Source organism: Limanda limanda, chromosome 21, assembly GCF_963576545.1.
Source record: "Limanda limanda chromosome 21, fLimLim1.1, whole genome shotgun sequence".
NCBI lineage: Eukaryota > Metazoa > Chordata > Actinopteri > Pleuronectiformes > Pleuronectidae > Limanda > Limanda limanda.
Window position 1 is genome coordinate 10,798,243 of NC_083656.1, and position 19,649 is coordinate 10,817,891.

The 19,649-nt window shown below is 40.6% G+C and overlaps 1 protein-coding gene across 1 annotated transcript; it reads right to left on the reverse strand.

Moving 5' to 3' along the window:
• Nucleotides 1-1,487: 1,487 nt before the first annotated feature.
• On the reverse strand, nucleotides 1,488-16,334 carry LOC133027592 (gastrula zinc finger protein XlCGF57.1-like). The gene is made up of 2 exons (XM_061094639.1): nucleotides 16,045-16,334; nucleotides 1,488-3,390 (listed from the first exon to the last, which is right to left on the reverse strand). The coding sequence occupies exons 1-2, from the start codon at nucleotides 16,310-16,312 to the stop codon at nucleotides 2,303-2,305; spliced, it is 1,356 nt and encodes a 451-aa protein (XP_060950622.1). The 5' UTR covers nucleotides 16,313-16,334; the 3' UTR covers nucleotides 1,488-2,302.
• Between the last annotated feature and the right edge of the window lie 3,315 nt (nucleotides 16,335-19,649).

Here is a 19,649-nt window from a genome sequence, read left to right on the forward strand (position 1 = left end):
ACTAGACAGCACCAAGTGAATACTTATTTCAAACTTTTGTTAACAAAAAATCAAATACAACGAGACCCCTGGAACGAGTTCACATTGACCGACCTATCATGACTAGAAAAACAAAAAAGTCTCAAGGGGCATTATGAAAAACACAACAGGAAGCCCGCCATTTTGCATTTAGTGGCCATTTTGGCCATATTCCACATTTTTACTTTGAGGTACTTGTACCAGGGCGTACATCAGATAAACTTCAAATCGAGATGAAAACAAAAACAATTAAACATTAAAATTTCTACAATTTCTAGGACTGTAAAGCAGCACTGAACAGGCACATGCATTTTAAAGCGTTACATGCGTTTTGCGCACTGCGGAAAGGATAAACGCTTCACTTTCTGCGTTCGTCTTGGATGTCGATCCTTGCCTGCTAATTGCTTATTAGATTAAATATGTTTGTTTTGAATCTCATCTTAAATTGTATAGATTGGGGACATCACACCTGTCTCTGAATTTAACAATCTTGCTGTGGACATTTACCGCCATTCATGCGCGAGTGTAATGCTGCGTTCCAGACGACTTGTTTGTCAGATATTCTGACCTGAAATTGCCTAGTTCCGACTTCAAGTCAAGCGTAAACAAACATGTCTGACTGTGAGAAGCTGATTAATTTGTCTCCTGACAAGACAATTCAACTGTAGCCAGTGCATCCTCCGATTGTACAGAAAAAAAAAAGGAGGGCGACGACGCCATCATCTTTTTATTAGACTTTTATTCTTGGAAACACATTCAATACATAAATGAGAACACACACTGTCATTGAATCTCACGAACCAAGAATAATTGTTTTAAAAACAAACATATTTAATCATATGAACTAGTTAAGAACACACATTCATGTTCGAGGGAGGTGTACTGAAGTCATTTGAACAGCTTAAAGAGAAATATGAGTTACCAACCCAAGACTTCTACAGATATTTACAAATAAGACATAATTTACATACACATCAAGAATGGGAAAAGCTCTGGAACACTTCTTCATATTGGCAATTGAAGGAACAGTGAAAGCAAAGTTCATATCACACTTATACAGGATATTGCAGGAAGAACTAAAGGACAATAAATTGGATATTAAAGAAAAATGGGAACTAGAGATCAAAATAACAATTTCTGATGAACAATGGGAAAAATCATTCGAACAGGGACACAGAGTAACCAGTAGTCCTAACTGGAAGGAATTTGGATGGAAGCTTAAAATGCGATACTTCAGAACTCCACTTATAACATCCAAATTGAGCATCACATCAGCACAATGTTGGAGGGTTGTGGCAAGGTGGGAGACCATACACATATATTTTGGGAATGTCCAAAGCTATCAGAATACTGGCAAAAAATACAAAAGGAAATAAAAACTTGTTTATTTATAGATATACCGTTAGAACCATCACACTTCATTTTAGGAATACTGCCTGATAACCTTGAAGAAAATAGCCAGACAAAACTTCTGAGAGTCCTTCTTTTAATAGCAAATATACTATCAGCCTCCTGGCTGAAGCCACAGCCCCCCACAACAACCCGATGGAGGGGTAGAATTCAAGATATGTACAGGATGGAATACTTGGCTGCCCTATTACAACTGAAAATAGAGGTTTTAAAAAACAACTGGTCCCCGATTGCTCTACATTTCCATCTGATATGAGCAAAATATATATATATATTGCTTTTGTTTTCCATTTGTTTTCCCTTTAAAGCAATGGACATATGCAGGCCATGCTATTTCAGAATATTGTCTTGATGTAATGTTATGTGAGATGATTTGTGTCTGTGGACATTGTTAATCAGTAACTTGATTCTGATATATCTGGATCATGATGGCTTGGACCCGAGACATACATGGACAGTTAACCCCAGTAACCGAAGACTTGTACCCGTGGCACCTAATTTCATGTTAAAAACGATGTAATGTATGACCGTATTCGACAAAAGGAAATAAAAAGTAAAAAAAAAAAGAACACACATTCATACTGTGCCAGGAACACACTTTAACCCTAAAATGACATGAAGGACATTATGAAAAATAGATGCATTATGTAGGCATCAGTAGAAACAAGATATATAAACACAATCTTTCGTGTTATTCAATGAGTTATATTTTCTAGGGACATCAAAACTGTTAATAGTCTATTTAAAACAGTGAACTATGCATAATATGAATATCTGCTGATAAATCCTAATACAACTTTTGTTGCAAATGTTGCAACTAAATCACTTCTCTCCTTAATGAATCCTCACGTCTCGTACAATAGGACTGAATCTTTCATCTTTTACCAGACTCAGAGCCACTAAACGGTTGATCTCCTGTATGACTCCTCATATGTTTATTTAGACTGCCCCTTTCGTTAAATCTTTGACCACACTCAGAGCAACTAAACGGTTTCTCTCCTGTATGAATCCTCATATGTTTATTTAGATTGCCCCTTTCGTTAAATATTTTACCACACTCAGAGCAACTAATCGGGTTCTCTCCTGTATGAATCCTCATATGTGTATTTAGACTGTCGCTACGGTGAAATCTTTGACCACACTCAGCACAACTAAACGGTTTCTCTCCTGTATGAATCATCATGTGTGTATTTAGACTGCCCCTTTGGCTAAATCTTTGACCACACTCAGAGCAACTAAACGGTTTCTCTCCTGTATGAACCCTCATATGTTTATTTAGACTGCCCCTTTGGCTAAATCTTTTACCACACTCAGAGCAACTAAACGGTTTTGCTCCTGTATGACTCCTCATATGTGTATTTAGATAGTCCCTACTGCTAAATCTTTTACAACACTCAGAGCAACTAAACGGTTTCTCTCCTGTATGAATCCTTATATGTCTCTTTAGCCTGCCGCCTTTCTTAAATCTTTTACCACACTCAGGGCAACTAAATTGTTTGCCCATATCACTTAGAGGCTGTTTGTTGTTTCTTGTATTTAAACCAGTCTGAGATTCCCTGGTCTCCAGCCAATCATCCTCACTATCGTCAGTCTCAGAAGAGTCTTCACTCTTGTCCTCAGTACCTTGTTGTAAAAGTCCACCAGGACCTGAGCTCCTGGCTGGTTCTGGTCCTCCACAGTCCGCTCTGTTCTCCTTCGTCTCACTAGGATGAAGCTTTGACGATTGAAGTTTCTCCTCATCTTCTTCACTCTTCACAGCGACAGGCGTCAATGTGAACTTGATATCAGCCTCCTCCAGTCCTTGAAGCTGCTGTCCATCCTGATTGGTCCATGGTTCTTCATGTTCCTCTTTAATGTGGGGGGGCTTTGGGTCTTCATGGTCCACAAGGGGGCTCCACTGCTGCTCCTCAGGGGGAACCTCTTCTTTAATCACCATCAGTTGCTGGACGTCTGCAGGACACACTGAAACACAAATACACATGTTTACAATTTCAGAGTTTCCTGAAGTGTTTTGAAAAACCTGTGTTGTGTCGTATAGTGTCGACTGCTCTTATTTCTGAACGATCACATTCAGGAAGTGGAGATGGTATCGATCTTGCTGGCTGCTGACCAGAGACTATGATTGCAGCAGTACTGCTTGACATATAGTATTGAAGTTATCCTTCGAAATGTTAGCCTGAGTCTAGAACATGTGGACATGCTGACATTCTTACATTACAACTATAGCCTGTATATATAGATTACAACACACATGTCTAACTGACGTTTGAGTCGGATTTTGAGCTGGACACCACTGTTTATTATACTTTAAACATGTTGCACTTTGTTTAATATGCAGACCTAACTTTTTTATTTTGATAAGGGGTTAAAACTTTGATATCTTTTTGAGTTGCACTGCTGACTCAACCTATAAGCCCTCTTTAGATTTATTTTTATCACGTTCGAGTTGCTAGTTTAAACCTACAATTTTTTCACTTTAATATTTGAGCCTTTGTTTACATTTTGTTTTGTGCTGCATTATGTGATCAGATGTTGAAAATTAACTGAAATGAAATGGTCAATTTGATTTTTTGGAGGACAATTAATCGTTTAGATTGATCGACTAATCGATAAAATAGTCGACCGATTAATCTATAGAAAAATAGTCGTTAGTGGCAGCCCTGCTGATATAATGCTACAACTTTCTCAAAAAGAGTCACCATGTGGCATGTCTTTAGTGCAACAAATTGTTTAACTGACATACACAGGAAAACTAGTCTGGTATATCACCTGAAGGAAATTACAATCTGCGCCATTCTCCCAGTATGATGATATAATAATAGAACTCAGAAATGTACGTGTGTAAACTTTGAACATGGACGAAACTAACTGAGCTGTGGTAGTGCTCACTCCTTACAAATATGATTCATTGGACGTGAGAGAGCGGTGTTTCACTGTTGTATAGAGACAGTTGTGCGCGCAGCGGTGGTGTGGGGTGGCGACGTCACTCTGACGTCTGTACAAGTTGAAGCGACTACAACTGAGTTAACGTTAGCAACTCTAGCAGCTAGTGACTAGGTTCAGCTGTCGTACTGGTACTGGGTCATGTAACAACGTTAACCGAGGAAGGTGTTCCCCGATGTTCGATGGACAACCGCTGTCTGCGTGCCGTAGCGGATTCGTGGCTAGCGCCTTGCATCTGTGACTGACCGGAGAGCATTGATCCCAATTGAAGCTGCACTCACTTTCTTCCTACTGACCAAACAGTCGCCTCCCGGTCATTCCCAGCGACGGGCTTCAGCCAGGGCTTGAACTGCTCGTGTTCCGGCCAGACCCCGCAAATTTACACTTACCCATTGCAGCAATATAAATAATGTATAGCTTACTGTTCGCAGCTAGCCGTCCTCTACATGGAAGATTCAGCGACTTGCGCTATTCGCGCTGCGGTCTCGCGCTGAGCCCGCACGAGTCCCGTCCCCGCTTGAACGCCAGGTATTTTTTTGTGCGTTGTCGTGAGGACTAGAATAAGTGAATTAACATAAACTTTTAACAACTTTTGACAAATATGCTATTCACATCGAGAAAACAACACATCTGTAAGCTATTGTATTTAGTGGCTTTATTGTGGAAGGTTGATGTGTAGTTCCTGTTATAAGCAAGGTGATGGTTGGGACTCTTGTTTTGAAGGGGGGTTCTAACGGAAAGGGGTGTTATAGAGAGAGAAGTGCGAAGGAAAAAAACGGGGACGATCTCCCGATTAAATAACCATCTCTCGTGTCATTTTTCGGCTGAGGCCTGACAGTATAAGAGGAAAAAACCATTGACTACACAGAGTCTTGAATTCGAAATAGATTCAAGACTTTTAAATACTTATCAAAGGTCTTGATTTTCCCTAAATTTATATATCACCTTTTAATACTTTTCAAGACCCCGCGGATACCCTGCCTCCCGTGTCGAGGCTTTGAAGCGTGTGTCGAGTAATCCAGGATAATTTTTGTGAAGCGCGTATGGAGGCTTGTATTGATGACGTATGTCATGACGTTTGAATCCATGGGAGCCGGCCGAACCACATGACTGATTCAGGAAGTGGTTCGCGGATTTGGTTTGCGATTCAAAATAAAAGGGGCCGCGAAACGCAATAAATTCCCCCTCACATGTACTTGTCTTGGGACTTTATGTGCGTTTGCTTGCATATATTCTAGACTACTCAGAAATTTATTTCGTAACTTGTACAGACTTGTGGTATCTTTTCTTTGATCCCAGCTTCATCTGTGCCCTGTGAAAGGATCTTTTCTAAATCAGGCGAAATTATTTCAAAAAAGGAACCGCCTGAAACCCAGCACTGTTGAAAAGCTGTTGTTTTTAAATAAAAATGAATAAACCGTTATCCCTATTGTACGTGTTACATGTTGTCCCCCCACACACATAAGCACAGTAACAAACCCAGTAACACAAGTTCATTCACATCACAGCCCTCCCACCAATTTGTTTCCACTTTCACTTTTGACCCCGCCATTGTATCATTTATGTATTGGCATCACAAACCGATTCATTCATTTCAAAGCTTCACACACCAAAGCCATGGTGTCATTATAATTACATTTACATTTAATGTCCACCTGATGGCGCAGTAGAGTAAATAAAGCCCCATGAAGCTTCGGCCCATGAGCGAACCAATTGGATGGAAAGCTTCAAAGCTTAACAAAGCTTCATCTCGCCTTCACTAGTTTTCTGCACAGACTCACTCACAACAGTATCAAATCCTCCTCATTATTCAGGTGAGAGGTGGAGCAGCAGACAGAGACAGGAAGTGACGTGTTAACTCCGCTGCTCGGGCTGATGCTAGCTAACTTAGATATATATAAAGACTAGATGTCTCGTTCGACGGAGAGCCGCACATATTTCGCAGCCATCTTGCTACAGTCAGCTCGCTCACCCATAACATTGTGTTGTAGTGGTACGTTTTTTAAATAACCATAACTTGCTCAATTTTCAATCGATTTTTAAACTGTCTGGTTTGTTATAAACGTCAGAGATGTAGTTATGACACTTCATAAATTATTCAATTTTTTTAGAAAATAACATAATTATTCATAAGAATGCAGTGTCGTATCTAAACAGAGGTGTAAAGTAACGAATTACATTTACTCACGTTACTGTTATTGAGTAGTTTTTTGTGTACTTTGTAACTTTTTAAGTCGTTTTTGAAATGGGTAATTTTACTTTTACTTAAGTAAATTTTGTCTTGTATTGTACTTCGCTACATTGGAAATTACATCCGTAACTGAATAAAAAAAAAAAAAAGTTTAAGGCGCCAGGCAATTCTCACTGCAGTGGTAGACAGTGTTGTGCGTTCTATCCAGCAGCAAGGCACACCGGCCAGTAGCGATCTTTTCCGTATTTTTCAGGAAGTGCCTTTTCAAAATAAAAGTAACCATTTCAAAATAAATGTATCAAAACTTTGATTTGTTGTGCCTTTTGTTTGCAGGGTATGAATTAATAAACAGGCAAAATTAGCAAAAATAAAAACAAACATTTATTTTAGTAATTGATATATGAAGTACAGTTTAAGGCAAGGGGTAGTGATGGATAAAGTTTTCTTTAAAAAACAAGGTAAGTCTTTCATTCTCACTTTCCACTTTAAAACTATGAAATTAACTGAACTATGAACTAGTTCAGAATTTAAATGGTGAACTATGAACGTGAACTATACATCAGGGTATATGCAGCAATCCTGAGATTAAATTCAATACTTTTCAAGACCCTTCTAATATTTTTCAAGACCCCAGCGCCACTAGGAGCTGTAACCGGTTACATCTACATCGACATAGTCGATCCCATCTGGATGCTGGATCGTGATCTTGCTGGTTGCTGACCATAGACTATGATTGCAGCAGGACTGCTTGATACAGTATTAAAGTTATCCTTCAAAATGTTAACCCTCATCAATGCTGCTAAAAACTTTAATTCCGATGATGTTTTCCAACACTTGACATCTATTGCACTTCTGTCCCTCCTGGGAGAGGGATCTCTCACATGTGGCTATCTCTGAGGTTTCTACGTACTTTTACCTGTTAAAAGGGTTTTTAGTAGTTTGTCCTTACTCTTGTTGAGGGTTAAGGACAGAGGATGTCACACCATGTTAAAGCCCTATGAGACAATCTGTGATTTGTGAATATGGGCTATACAAATAAAATTAGATTTTAAAGTAAAGATGCACCAATCTGGTCCACTTTGAGAGACAAATTAAAAGGCTAGATTGAAATTGATATGGCAGTCAGAATCTACTTGTGGTGTGAGAAACACTGCACAGACACACTGAGCAGTAACTGGTTCAGTCAACTCTGTGTTGACAATACACCACTGCTCACACACATACACACACTTTAACGTGTAGCCAGATACACATAGCGTAAACACACAAACATAACACATAGTTCTTCTCCTGCTTCTCAACCTCAGAATGTTTCATACTCCTTAAAAAGGGAGTCTGGCATAGCGGACAGATAACAGGTTTTCAAACCTCTGGCTTCATGAATCACTTCATTATATTAGTTCTGAGACTCCCTCACACACACACAGCGGACAGATTAGACTAGAGGTTTTCATGCCTTTCTCACAGTTTTCTATGACCTCACTTCACTTCACACACACATAAAATAAGCGCACACGCGAGGCAATATGCTCATGAACTTTAGTAACCGCAACACGGCTTGCACGTCATCACGCAACGCCAGGAGGAGGACCAAATGATGCCAGGAGGACGACCCGACGAGATCCGACCAATCCCAATCCAAGAAGAACCTCTGTCATGCCCAGTATCAATATATAAGCTTTCTGCGTACTCTGCCTCACCGCCATTTTTCCTGTACAGGATCAGTGGACCATGCAAGCTCATTTGCTAGACACCGCAGTTTCCTGACCTGTGACCTCTGAATAAACTTGCTTAATTTTAACTTGAGAACGACGCCTCCTGCCTTTGATTTCCACCCGCAACAAAATGGTAGCAGAGGATGGTTTAAGACGATTGGAAGAGCGGAGTGGAAACAACAGGTCGGGGAGGAGGCCGTCTCTCGGACGGGAAAGAACCGTCCTGAAGTGACTTGTATCGCCTTGGGAAACTGATCAAACAGCGCTGTACTATTAAAAGGTGAGCAATGCCTATTTAATTGAAATCTGCATATTGTCGTGATAGAAAACCCAAATTTTTGATCAGTAGTACTGAGGTGTATACAAGTACATATGATATATTTAACAAAGTAATTAAAATGGTCTGAAAGTGCTGTGTATTATGCAATGGTGACGGTTGTATTTTAGTTCAAATTTTACACAAACACTGTAAATAACTGTGCCTGATCTCCAGGTCTGTGTTTGAGTACTAGTTTCAATTTTCACACCAATAAGGTCTCTCACTCTAAAATAAAATAGAATACAAACACTGTAAATAACTGTGCCTGATCTCCAGGTCTGTGTTTGAGTAGTAGTTCAAATTTTACACAAACACTGTAAATAACTGTGCCTGATCTCCAGGTCTGTGTTTGAGTAGTAGTTTCAATTTTCACACCAATAAGGTCTCTCACTCTAAAATCAAATTTTACACAAACACTGTAAATAACTGTGCCTGATCTCCAGGTCTGTGTTTGAGTAGTAGTTCAAATTTTACACAAACACTGTAAATAACTGTGCCTGATCTCCAGGTCTGTGTTTGAGTAGTAGTTTCAATTTTCACACCAATAAGGTCTCTCACTCTAAAATAAAAATATAATACAAACACTGTAAATAACTGTGCCTGATCTCCAGGTCTGTGTTTGAGTACTAGTTTCAATTTTCACACCAATAAGGTCTCTCACTCTAAAATAAAATAGAATACAAACACTGTAAATAACTGTGCCTGATCTCCAGGTCTGTGTTTGAGTAGTAGTTTCAATTTTCACACCAATAAGGTCTCTCACTCTAAAATAAAAATAGAATACAAATACTGTAAATAACTGTGCCTGATCTCCAGGTCTGTGCTTGAGTAGTAGTTTCAATTTTACACAAATCAGGTCTCCCACTTCAAAAATAGAAACGAAGACAAAACACTGTAAATACATATGCCTGATCTCCAGGTTTGTGTTTGAGTAGTAGTTCAAATTTTACACACACACTGTAAATAACTATGCCTGATCTGCAGGTTTGTTGTGTGAGCAGTAGCTAACTCAAATTCGGTATCCCACTTAAAAAAGACAATATATATGACAATCAGTGTTGGAGCCCTGACACCACCCAGGGATGGAAGTCACGTGCAACCCGTTGATGTTTTGAGATTGAAAAGTTATATGAAGATTTTAACTGCTCTTACTGCAGCTCTCTCCAATCAGGTCACCAGGGCCCTGGCGACTGATCCGGAGGTAGCTGCAGAACCGAAGGTAAAAGTAGGTGACTGGATGAGAGTCAAGGTTCACAAGAGAAAGTGGCCAGAACCCAGGTGGACTGGACCGTACGAAGTGAAGGAGGTTACTTCACACTCGGCCCAGGTCAAAGGTAAATCAGGCGCACCTTGGCACCACCTGACACATTGTACCCCAGCACCTTCACCTTCCCGCCCTTTGGCTGAAATAAGAACTGATTTGAATAATGCCACAGGAGCTTTACAAACCAGACACACCATTGTTTCAATTGGGCACAAATAACGGAAGGCTGTTACGAATAAGGATTTGAAAGAGGAAATTACTTATATAAAAATTATTATACTACTTTAGATTATATAATATAGAGAGAATGTGAAGTAACTAGTATGAATGGAAGTGTGTGGCTGTTGGACTGACTGAGTGAAAACATTGGGTCGCGGCCCTTTGAATCTCAAAAGAGGGAGTCCGGTCTCTGCCCGAAATTTAAAAAAAAAAGGTGGCAGAGAGCGCGCTTGGGCTGTGAATGTTCGTGTGCTTGTGTGCAGGGAGGTAACTCCCAGTGTGTGTGGGAGTAGGAGTGTTTGTGTGTGTGGAAACGAGAGAAATGTCTCAAGGTCAGCTGGCTGACTGAAGACACAGAAAAAACTGACGGAGCGACAAACTGACTGGAAAACTACTTTTTCCTAAACTAGTGGGTGTTATATGCGATTGCCATCTGATAAATGTTGTATGTAAGGGTGGGAGGGGTAAATGTGTTTAGGACTTGCCAAAGAAAGATTAAGACTTGCACAGCAGAGGATGAAAAGGGGGAGGTCCAGAAGCCTTACAGCTTACAACTGGCGTTGACATCACAAAGAGGCTTGGTTGTTTGTTTCTATGTTTGTTTGTTTGTTTGTTTTTTACTATTGCTTCATTCAGAAGTAAAGAATTCCAGAGGGAATTGTTAAAATTACACTTTTTGGCACAAATTTGTTCTTTCAGATATTTCAAATATATCTATAAGAGGAAAGGAGAAAGGTTTTGGCCTCTAAAGTTCTACATAAAATCCAATCATTTAAATATCTTATTTAGTTTCTACCTGACACAGGTAGTTGGTTGTTGAAATGCTGTTTCATTGACTTTTATTTTCTTAGAGCTGAATAATGTGCTTTCTATATGAGCTGAATCAATCATATTAGGATGAGAAATTCTAACTTAACTTTAAACTGAATTTTGTGCTGCCTAGAATTAGATATTTCTTTGTTTTCACCTGTAGTTGCTTTAATTCCATATTCAAATCATCCATTAAGAATTCAATAGTCAAGACATGTCAAATCTATTTACAGTTGGAATTTAAACTAGAAGTTTGATTCAACCCCCATGTAACTCTGGAGAGTCCTAAAATAAATATGTTTCACCATTGAAGAAGAATAAATTAAAATCCAGTTAAAGGTCAAATACACTTTAACTCATAGCCGGTTTCATCTTAAATGAAATGCAGAAACCATAATACAAGGCCCTACACACTTATTTGAATGTCAAATCTATAATTAGATTTAAATTTATTTTGGACCCTTTAACTTTCAAACTCTGGAAAAAAGGTTTTTATTTTGTTGTTTTGTTTCACCAGTTATCTTAACATCTAAGGCTCTTAATTTGAAAGGTGATGTTAAGCTCCAATTATTGTTTTTATTTCATCATGAAGGAAATTGTGGCAGAATAACTTTTAAATTGTTTTGAATTGTTTTAACTGTCAACTCTGTAACGTTTGATTGAATCTAATCTCTCACACATTTGTATTTTGTATGTGATTCCTGTTTTATCACAGGACAGTTTGACGTCAAAGCTTCGTGTTATGGAGCAGTCAATGAATTTTGGAAAATGGTTTGAACTCAAATACTCAAACACTGTCATATCTGCTGCTCATTGAAATTCAACTTGTTTAACCTTTTATTTTTAATGTCCACTGATTTGGCCGACCACACCTCAAACGTTTTATGAAATTGTTGAATACCAAAAGAGGGTATGTATGTTTTGATTCGATTATTTTGTTTGTTTCTTTTAATTATAAATTTATATAATCTACTTTAATCTCAATTACGCATCGCAGTAAATTAATAATTTTTCTGTTTGTCTTCCTTTCAAACTCTGGGAACTGGGCTTCATGAATTCCACAACTCACTCCCATCCGGTGTTAACTCCACCTCCTCCACCACGACCGACAATACGCCCTGCGCCTGGCTTGGTACAGTGCAAGCTCAAACACATGGCCTGTTGGCAAGTATTAATTCCACGAATGGATCTTTACAAGGCTAAGATCCAGATCATTGACTCTTAAAGACTGAAAAAGCCTCACTGACAATTCTTGATAATTTTGTTCTTGGAGCAGATCTGAAAAAAGCTGAAATCTGCACAGCTCGCTCCTGTACCCTGTATGGTCACACAGAAACGAATGGCCCTGGCCCCTTCTACTGGCAGGGAGGGTTATGTGTGTACTGATAGGAAGTGATGAAAGACATTTTTTTTTTTTTTTTTCCAAACTGCCCCTGGTGGCTGGGTGACCAGTGCCCTCTCCACCTCTACGCACCATGACATGACATGGCTGTAGGCTCTGCTCTGATGAAGGAAAACGTGCCTCATCCCCAGCTGTTCTGTGGATGCTGAACTGGGGATGGATGCTGTGGTTGCTGTGGATGCTGAAGGGGAAACTGATGCTGTGAAGCTGAAGCTGAGGAAGATGGAGATGACAACGCGACGATGATGATGAGGAGGGGGACGGGTTTGCACTGGATGGGATAAAGGTTGAGGGGAACATGAACTCGCCAGTAAGTGGTCACACCCTGAAGGGGGATTAAAAGAGAGTCTGGAGGGATTTCAACTTTTTAACTATAGTCTGTGTCTGATTGAACTCTTAAGCAATAAAGATAGAAACAGTTTTAGCTAGATATTATACTTCATACAAATGATTTCAATAACTGTTGCTGCTTAGTGATTATAATGAATCTTTCACCTGTTCTCACTTCTCGTTCTGATTAAAGCATAATTTCCTTGGCTACATTAGACATCAAACAGAGTTACAGGAGCTGCCTCTCCTGGGGCAAAGTCAGTCTGACATTGTTTGGGTTCAATTTGTTCCGAATGTTTACAGTCAGGTTTGTTTTGAGATTTTTTGTTTGCTGGCTGTGATTCTTTGAATCACAGCTATGTTTTGACGTTTTTGTTTTTGTGTTTTACTGAGTATTAAGTTGGGTTTGTTTTTCTGCCTTGCCCTTTTCTGCCCTTTGCCTTCCCAGTGTTGTCCGCACCTATCAGGTGCGGAAAGGGGGATTTGTTGACAATACACCACTGCTCACACACATACACACACTTTAACGTGTAGTCAGATACACATAGCGTAAACACACAAACATAACACATAGTTCTTCTCCTGCTTCTCAACCTCAGAATGTTTCATACTCCTTAAAAAGGGAGTCTGGCATAGCGGACAGATAACAGGTTTTCAAACCTCTGGCTTCATGAATCACTTCATTATATTAGTTCTGAGACTCCCTCACACACACACAGCCGACAGATTAGACTAGAGGTTTTCATGCCTTTCTCACAGTTTTCTATGACCTCACTTCACTTCACACACACATAAAATAAGCGCACACGCGAGGCAATATGCTCATGAACTTTAGTAGCCGCAACACGGCTTGCACGTCATCACGCAACGCCAGGAGGAGGACCAAACGACGCCAGGAGGACGACCCGACGAGATCCGACCAATCCCAATCCAAGAAGAAGCTCTGTCATGCCCAGTATCAATATATAAGCTTTCTGCGTACTCTGCCTCACCGCCATTTTTCCTGTACAGGATCAGTGGACCATGCATGCTCATTTGCTAGACACCGCAGTTTCCTGACCTGTGACCTCTGAATAAACTTGCTTAATTTTAACTTAAGAACGACGCCTCCTGCCTTTGATTTCCACCCGCAACATCTGCAATAGGCACTTTATAATACTTTAAATAATAAAACTATTTTGCAGCATAAATAACACAAATCAGATCAACATTGTCACTGATATAATGCTACCTCTTTCTCAAAAAGAGCCACCATGTGGCATGTCTTTAGTGCAATAAAGAGTTTAACTGACATACACAGGAAAACTAGTCTGGTATCTCACCTGAAGGAAATTACAATCTGCGCCATTCTCCCAGTATTATGATATAATAATAGAACTCAGAAATGTACGTGTGTAAACTTTGAACATGGACGAAACTAACTGAGCTGTGGTAGCGCTCACTCCTTACAAATATGATTCTTTGGACGTGAGGGAGCGGTGTTTTACTGTTGTGTCGAGACACCACAGCAGTTGTGCGCGCAGCGGTGGTGTGGCGTGGCGACGTCACTCTGACGTCTGTACAAGTTGAGTTAACGTTAGCAACTCTAGCAGCTAGTGACTAGGTTCAGCTGTCGTACTCGTACTAGGTCGTGTAACAACGTTAACCGAGGAAGGTGTTGCCCAATGCTCGATAGACAACCGCTGTCTGCGTGCCGCAGCGGATTCGTGGCTAGCGCCTTGCATCTGTGACTGACCGGAGAGCATTGATCCCCATTGAAGCTACACTCGCTTTCTTCCTACTGACCAAACAGTAGCCTCCCGGTCACTCCCAGTGACTGGCTTCAGCCAGGGCTTGAACTGCTCGTGTTTCAGCCACGACCCCGCAAATTTACACTTACCCATTGCAGCAATATAAATAATGTATAGCTTACTGTTCGCAGCTAGCCGTCCTCTACATGGAAGATTCAACGACTCGCGCTATTCGCGCTGCGGTCTCGCGCTGAGCCCGCACGAGCTCCGTCCCCGCTTGAACGCCAGGTATTTTTTTGTTGCGTACATAATCTTTTGACAACTTTTGACAAATATGCTATTCACATCGAGAAAACAACACATCTTTAAGCTATTTTATTTAATGGCTTTATTGTGGAAGGTTAATGTGTAGTTCCTGTTATAAGCAAGGTGCTGGTTGGGACTCTTGTGTTGAAGGGGGGTTCTAACGGAAAGGGGTGTTATCGAGAGAGAAGTGCGAAGGAAAATAAACGGGTGCGATCTCTGCGAACCATCTCTCGTGTCATTTTTTGGCTGAGGCCTGACAGTATAAGAGGAAAAAACCATCGGCTACACAGAGTCTTGAATTCAAAAAAGATTCAAGACTTTTTAATACTTTTCAAGGGTCTTGATTTTCCCTAAATTTATATATCACCTTTTAACACTTTTCAAGACCCCGCGGATACCCTGATACATGTTTACTTGTATGAACTGAACTTTGAACTAGTTCATGAGGTGTGAACTTGCACAACACTGGTGGTAGATGCTGCATAGAGTGGATGATGGAGTCGATGCAAACCGCCGGTGCCGAGTCACGAGAGCTAGAGAAGGATGATATTGTGGACGACCAACAAGCAGGAGCATCAAACTTTCCGCCAGTTGAGATTAAAGCAGATGAAGGAAGCCTGTGGCCACATCTCAGCAAGCAGTTTGCCTTCAAACGCAAAAGAGGCAACCGCTATATAATGCTCAAACTCAACATGAAGTTTGTAGACTAGTGCTCTAAAGGTGGTCCAAAAGTTTAACCAAAAGTTGAAATACACAGTTGGACAGCTGCAAATTAACCCTTTTATTTTAGCTGTCATGTGGTTCGTGTCTTGACATGTCCTCCAAAAAGTTCTTAAATGTTGTGTTGACATGTTAAATGTTTGACATGTTTAATGTCATTGCACTTATATTCGTAAAGATTCTCCTTTAATTAAAAATAACTGCTATTGGAATGGATTTATGACCCCTTGTCCTTTTGCACTGTATAGGAGCGGCCCCCATCAAGTTGTTGGAAGTAACTAAGTAACTCTTACTTAAAGTACATTTTAAATGAACTACTTTTTACTTTTACTTGAGTAGATTTTTAGATGGGTACTTTTACTTGTACCTAAGTAAAATTTCATCAAGGTAAAAGGTACTTTTACTTGAGTACAATATTTCAGTACTTTTTACACCTCTGTATATAAATCTCTGACGTTTATAACAAACCAAACCGTTTAAAAATCGGTTGAAAATTTAGCAAGTTATGGATATTTACCACTATCAACACAATGTTATGGGTGAGCAAGATGGCCGCCATGTGCGAACGTTCGTCTCCGTTGGCCGGCAACGCAGACGAGACATTTGGTCTTTATATATGTCTATGCTAGCTAGCGTTAGCCTGTTAGCGGTTCCTCTAGGGACTGACCTGCTCTGTGCAGCCGGACTTCGGGCTGCATCACGGCATCGAGCAGCCTCCTCTGGCGGCAGATCTCCCGCTCGGACCGCTCTGTCTGCTCCACTCGCTCCTCGTACTCTAACAAGGTTTCCTCAAGCACCGCGAGGATCTCCTCCTCCGCCGCCATTAGCCGCTCGGTTAGCATCGCTCTCAGCTCCGGGACTTGAGCCTCTCCTCCTTTCTCCACCTGCAGCAGGAAGTCTTCAGCGGCAGCGCTGATCCGCTCATGTACCGACATCCGCAGCAGCTGCACGGCGGCCATGTTCCTCCTCTCTGCGCACATCGAGTCTCTGAGGGGACAAAGGGAGCAAGCGGAAGGAAACAGAGACTCCGAGCTCCGAGCCAGCAGCGACCCCTGTTGGACTGAGGACGAAGAGGAAACGAAAGTACTAATACTGCACAGTAGAAATACTCGGTTACAAGTACTTGTTAACCAAGTACTAAAGTATAAGCAACAAAATAAACTTAACCAATGGTGGGAGAAGAACTCGGATCATTCACAGAGGTAAAAGGACCAAGACAGTAAAGAAATATTCCATTACAAGTAAAAGTACAAGACAGTGAAGTAGAAATACTCATTAATTAAATTAAACAAACTCCGACAGTAAAACCAAAAGACAGTGTTTTTGTAATTGCACCTCTGGGCTTTTTTGACTGTCTGGTCACGTTACACCTGTGTATTGATTTTCTTTCCGGGGGCTCGGGGCTAGGACCCGTTGAGCCCTTTTGCCACGCCATAAAAATTACTCCAGAATACGTGAACACTTTCTAAATTTCTGCAAATTTGGTAAGAATTTGAGTATGTTAAATCCCTCAAAAAGCCAATTCATTTGCCTGAAGGAAAAAGATCCTTACAATTTCAATAGGGCCTCCCACTGTCTCCTACTGTTCGGTGCTCGGGCCCTAATTACTTCATTTAGGGGTATGTATCAGAGTCTGGTTCTAAACAGGTCCCTGAGCTCCAGCCTTGAATGGCCCTATATCAGAAAATTCACACAAAATTCCAACTTCCTATTGGACTTCATGGACCCAGATATTTTTCCAAATGTTTCAAATGTGTTGAGTTGCCGAGCAGTTGTGATTTTCGTTAGTATTGCATGGCACGACTGAGACCTTTTGCCAATCCCATGGACTACAAGCATGACATATTATATTCCTATATTTTTTAGCTTGTTAGATCACTCAGAATTGCATGGAATGACAAAACCTTCCCAAAGAGCGGATGCAGCAGAGCCACCCTGTGACAACACATAACACATAGACGTTTTCAAACACCACATGTTCCATATCACTCACACTGACAGGTGGAGAAAACTAAATAACATTTTTTCCACTCATTCGAATTCATAAAGAAACACAACTAAGTTCATAGAGTGGTTAGGCCATTCTCTTATAATAACTATTACTAATAAAAAAAACTCTGACAAGAGACACAAGTTTGTTCGATTTAATGCAGAGCAATTAGAAAATCGATACAAATAACTATGGATATAAAGAGGTTCATGATCCAAAGTGACTTAATTAGTTTTAATGTCCTCAAGTCTTTTCCTAGATAACATTTCTATGATCAGTCTTATTTATTCCACCTTAAATCAAACATCAGGTTTCACTGGTCCCTGCCTTTCTCCTTCAAGTGCTGAGATGCAACAAATTGCATTTTCTGGATGGCCAGCTAAAGCATGAACCTTGGTGATGGAAACAAAGCATCGGAAGGTGATCAAACTTGTGATGCTAAGTTATCCACGCTACTTTAATAAGGCAGGTACCTCAGAAAAAACAAACCACTCCCACCTCCTGCAAGAAGGTCAGAGGCAGCACACGTCCTCCCTGGATGTTGTGTGTGTAATCCACACATATGAGGCGTGTGCGAGGGTAGTGGGGGTCAGGGTAACCGTGGCGGATCTTCGATTCCAGCTGCATCAAATCAAACGATCCATCGGGGAGCGTGGTCACCGTGGTGGTGTGGGCCTGTGATGGCGAGATGAAGCTTCATGAAGCGTTGAAGCTTTCCATCCAATTGGTTCGCTCATGGGCCGAAGCATTATGGGGCTTCATTTGCTTTACTGTGCAATCAAGTGGACATTAAATGTAAATGTAATTATAATGACACCATGGATTTGGTGTGTTAAGCTTTGAATTGAATAAATGAATGAATGATGTTTGTGATGCCAATACATAAACGATTATTATTAATATGGTGTCTGTCTTTATGAAACAATGGCGTGGTCAAAAGTGAAAGTGGAAACAAATTAGTGAGAGGGTTGTGATGTGAATGTGCTTGTGTTACTGGGTTTGTGACTGTGCTTATGTGTGTGGGAGGACAAAATGTAACACGTACAATAGAGATAACGTTTTATTATTTTTTATTTAAGAACAACAGCTTTTCAACAGTGCTGGGTTTCAGACGTTTTCTTTTTTTTTTAAATAATTTCGCCTGCTTTAGAAAAGATCCTTTCACAGGACACAGATGAAGCTGGGTTACAAAGAAAAGATACCGCAAGTTTGTACAAGTTAATAAATGAATCCCCCCCCCGATCCCCCCAATACTCTAGAACAGGGGTCTTCAACGTTTTTCAGGCCGAGGACCTGTCGAGCCCGGTCCCTTCAGGACCAGACAGCGTGTTCGTTGATTCGAGGTTCAAGTAGAAAAGGTAAATAATTAGACAAGTCCAGTGTTCAAAAGTCTCACAGTAATACATTTATTGTATAAGAATAGTACTTACAGAGAATCTCTGGAGTTCTGCCGGACACGTCACAAGGTCACTGGATCATGTCACGAAAGAAGCCCCCACTTTCCCAAGTCCACAGTATTTGTAAGAGATACAGCGTGCAACACAGAGGCGGGTCTTTTCTTGAGCGCACTCAGCAATTGGCCAGATGTGTACTGTCTCTCAAAGTGCAGTTTTTTGGACATCATTGTGAGATAAGGTTTGCTCCACCAGGTGTCTCCCACCATTATGCCCTTATTAAAAAAAGGAGTTTTTCACAGTGGAGAGACCCAGTAGATTAGACCCTAGGGGAGGCTTTAAAGGGACTCTTACCTTTGTTGCATTTTTACACTTTTTTTGGATAAGGTTAAATTGGTATTAATAAGGTAATGAAACTCTAAAATGCAAGACAGACCCACCAGGAGTAAAAACAAACAATTATTTCACTCTCATAATATTTAGTGAAAACTTCAACCAATAAAATTCTTCGGACCGAAGGACCTTATTGGCCGACAGACCTGTCTGTTTGCTGCATGGACATGCAGGTTTTCCGTCTGCTTCTTGTGGCGCATTCGGGCCCGCGTCATCAAGGCATGTGAATGTAAATGTATATAACTGACCGAATCCATTGCTTTGGTAAACAAAAACTCACGTGCGTGCGCGGAGGCAGTAGGTAAGTCTGCTTGTAAATAAAGTTTCTTCAAAAAAACACCGCCGATGGGAACGAGGGGGTGGGGCATTGGAGGAAGGCGGGATGATTTGAATGTGCTGTAATTCTCAAATGCAACAAAGGTAAGAGTCCCTTTAAAATCTTCTTCTCATAATAATTTGGAAAATGGTTATCTCAAGATGGATTTCCTTCTCACG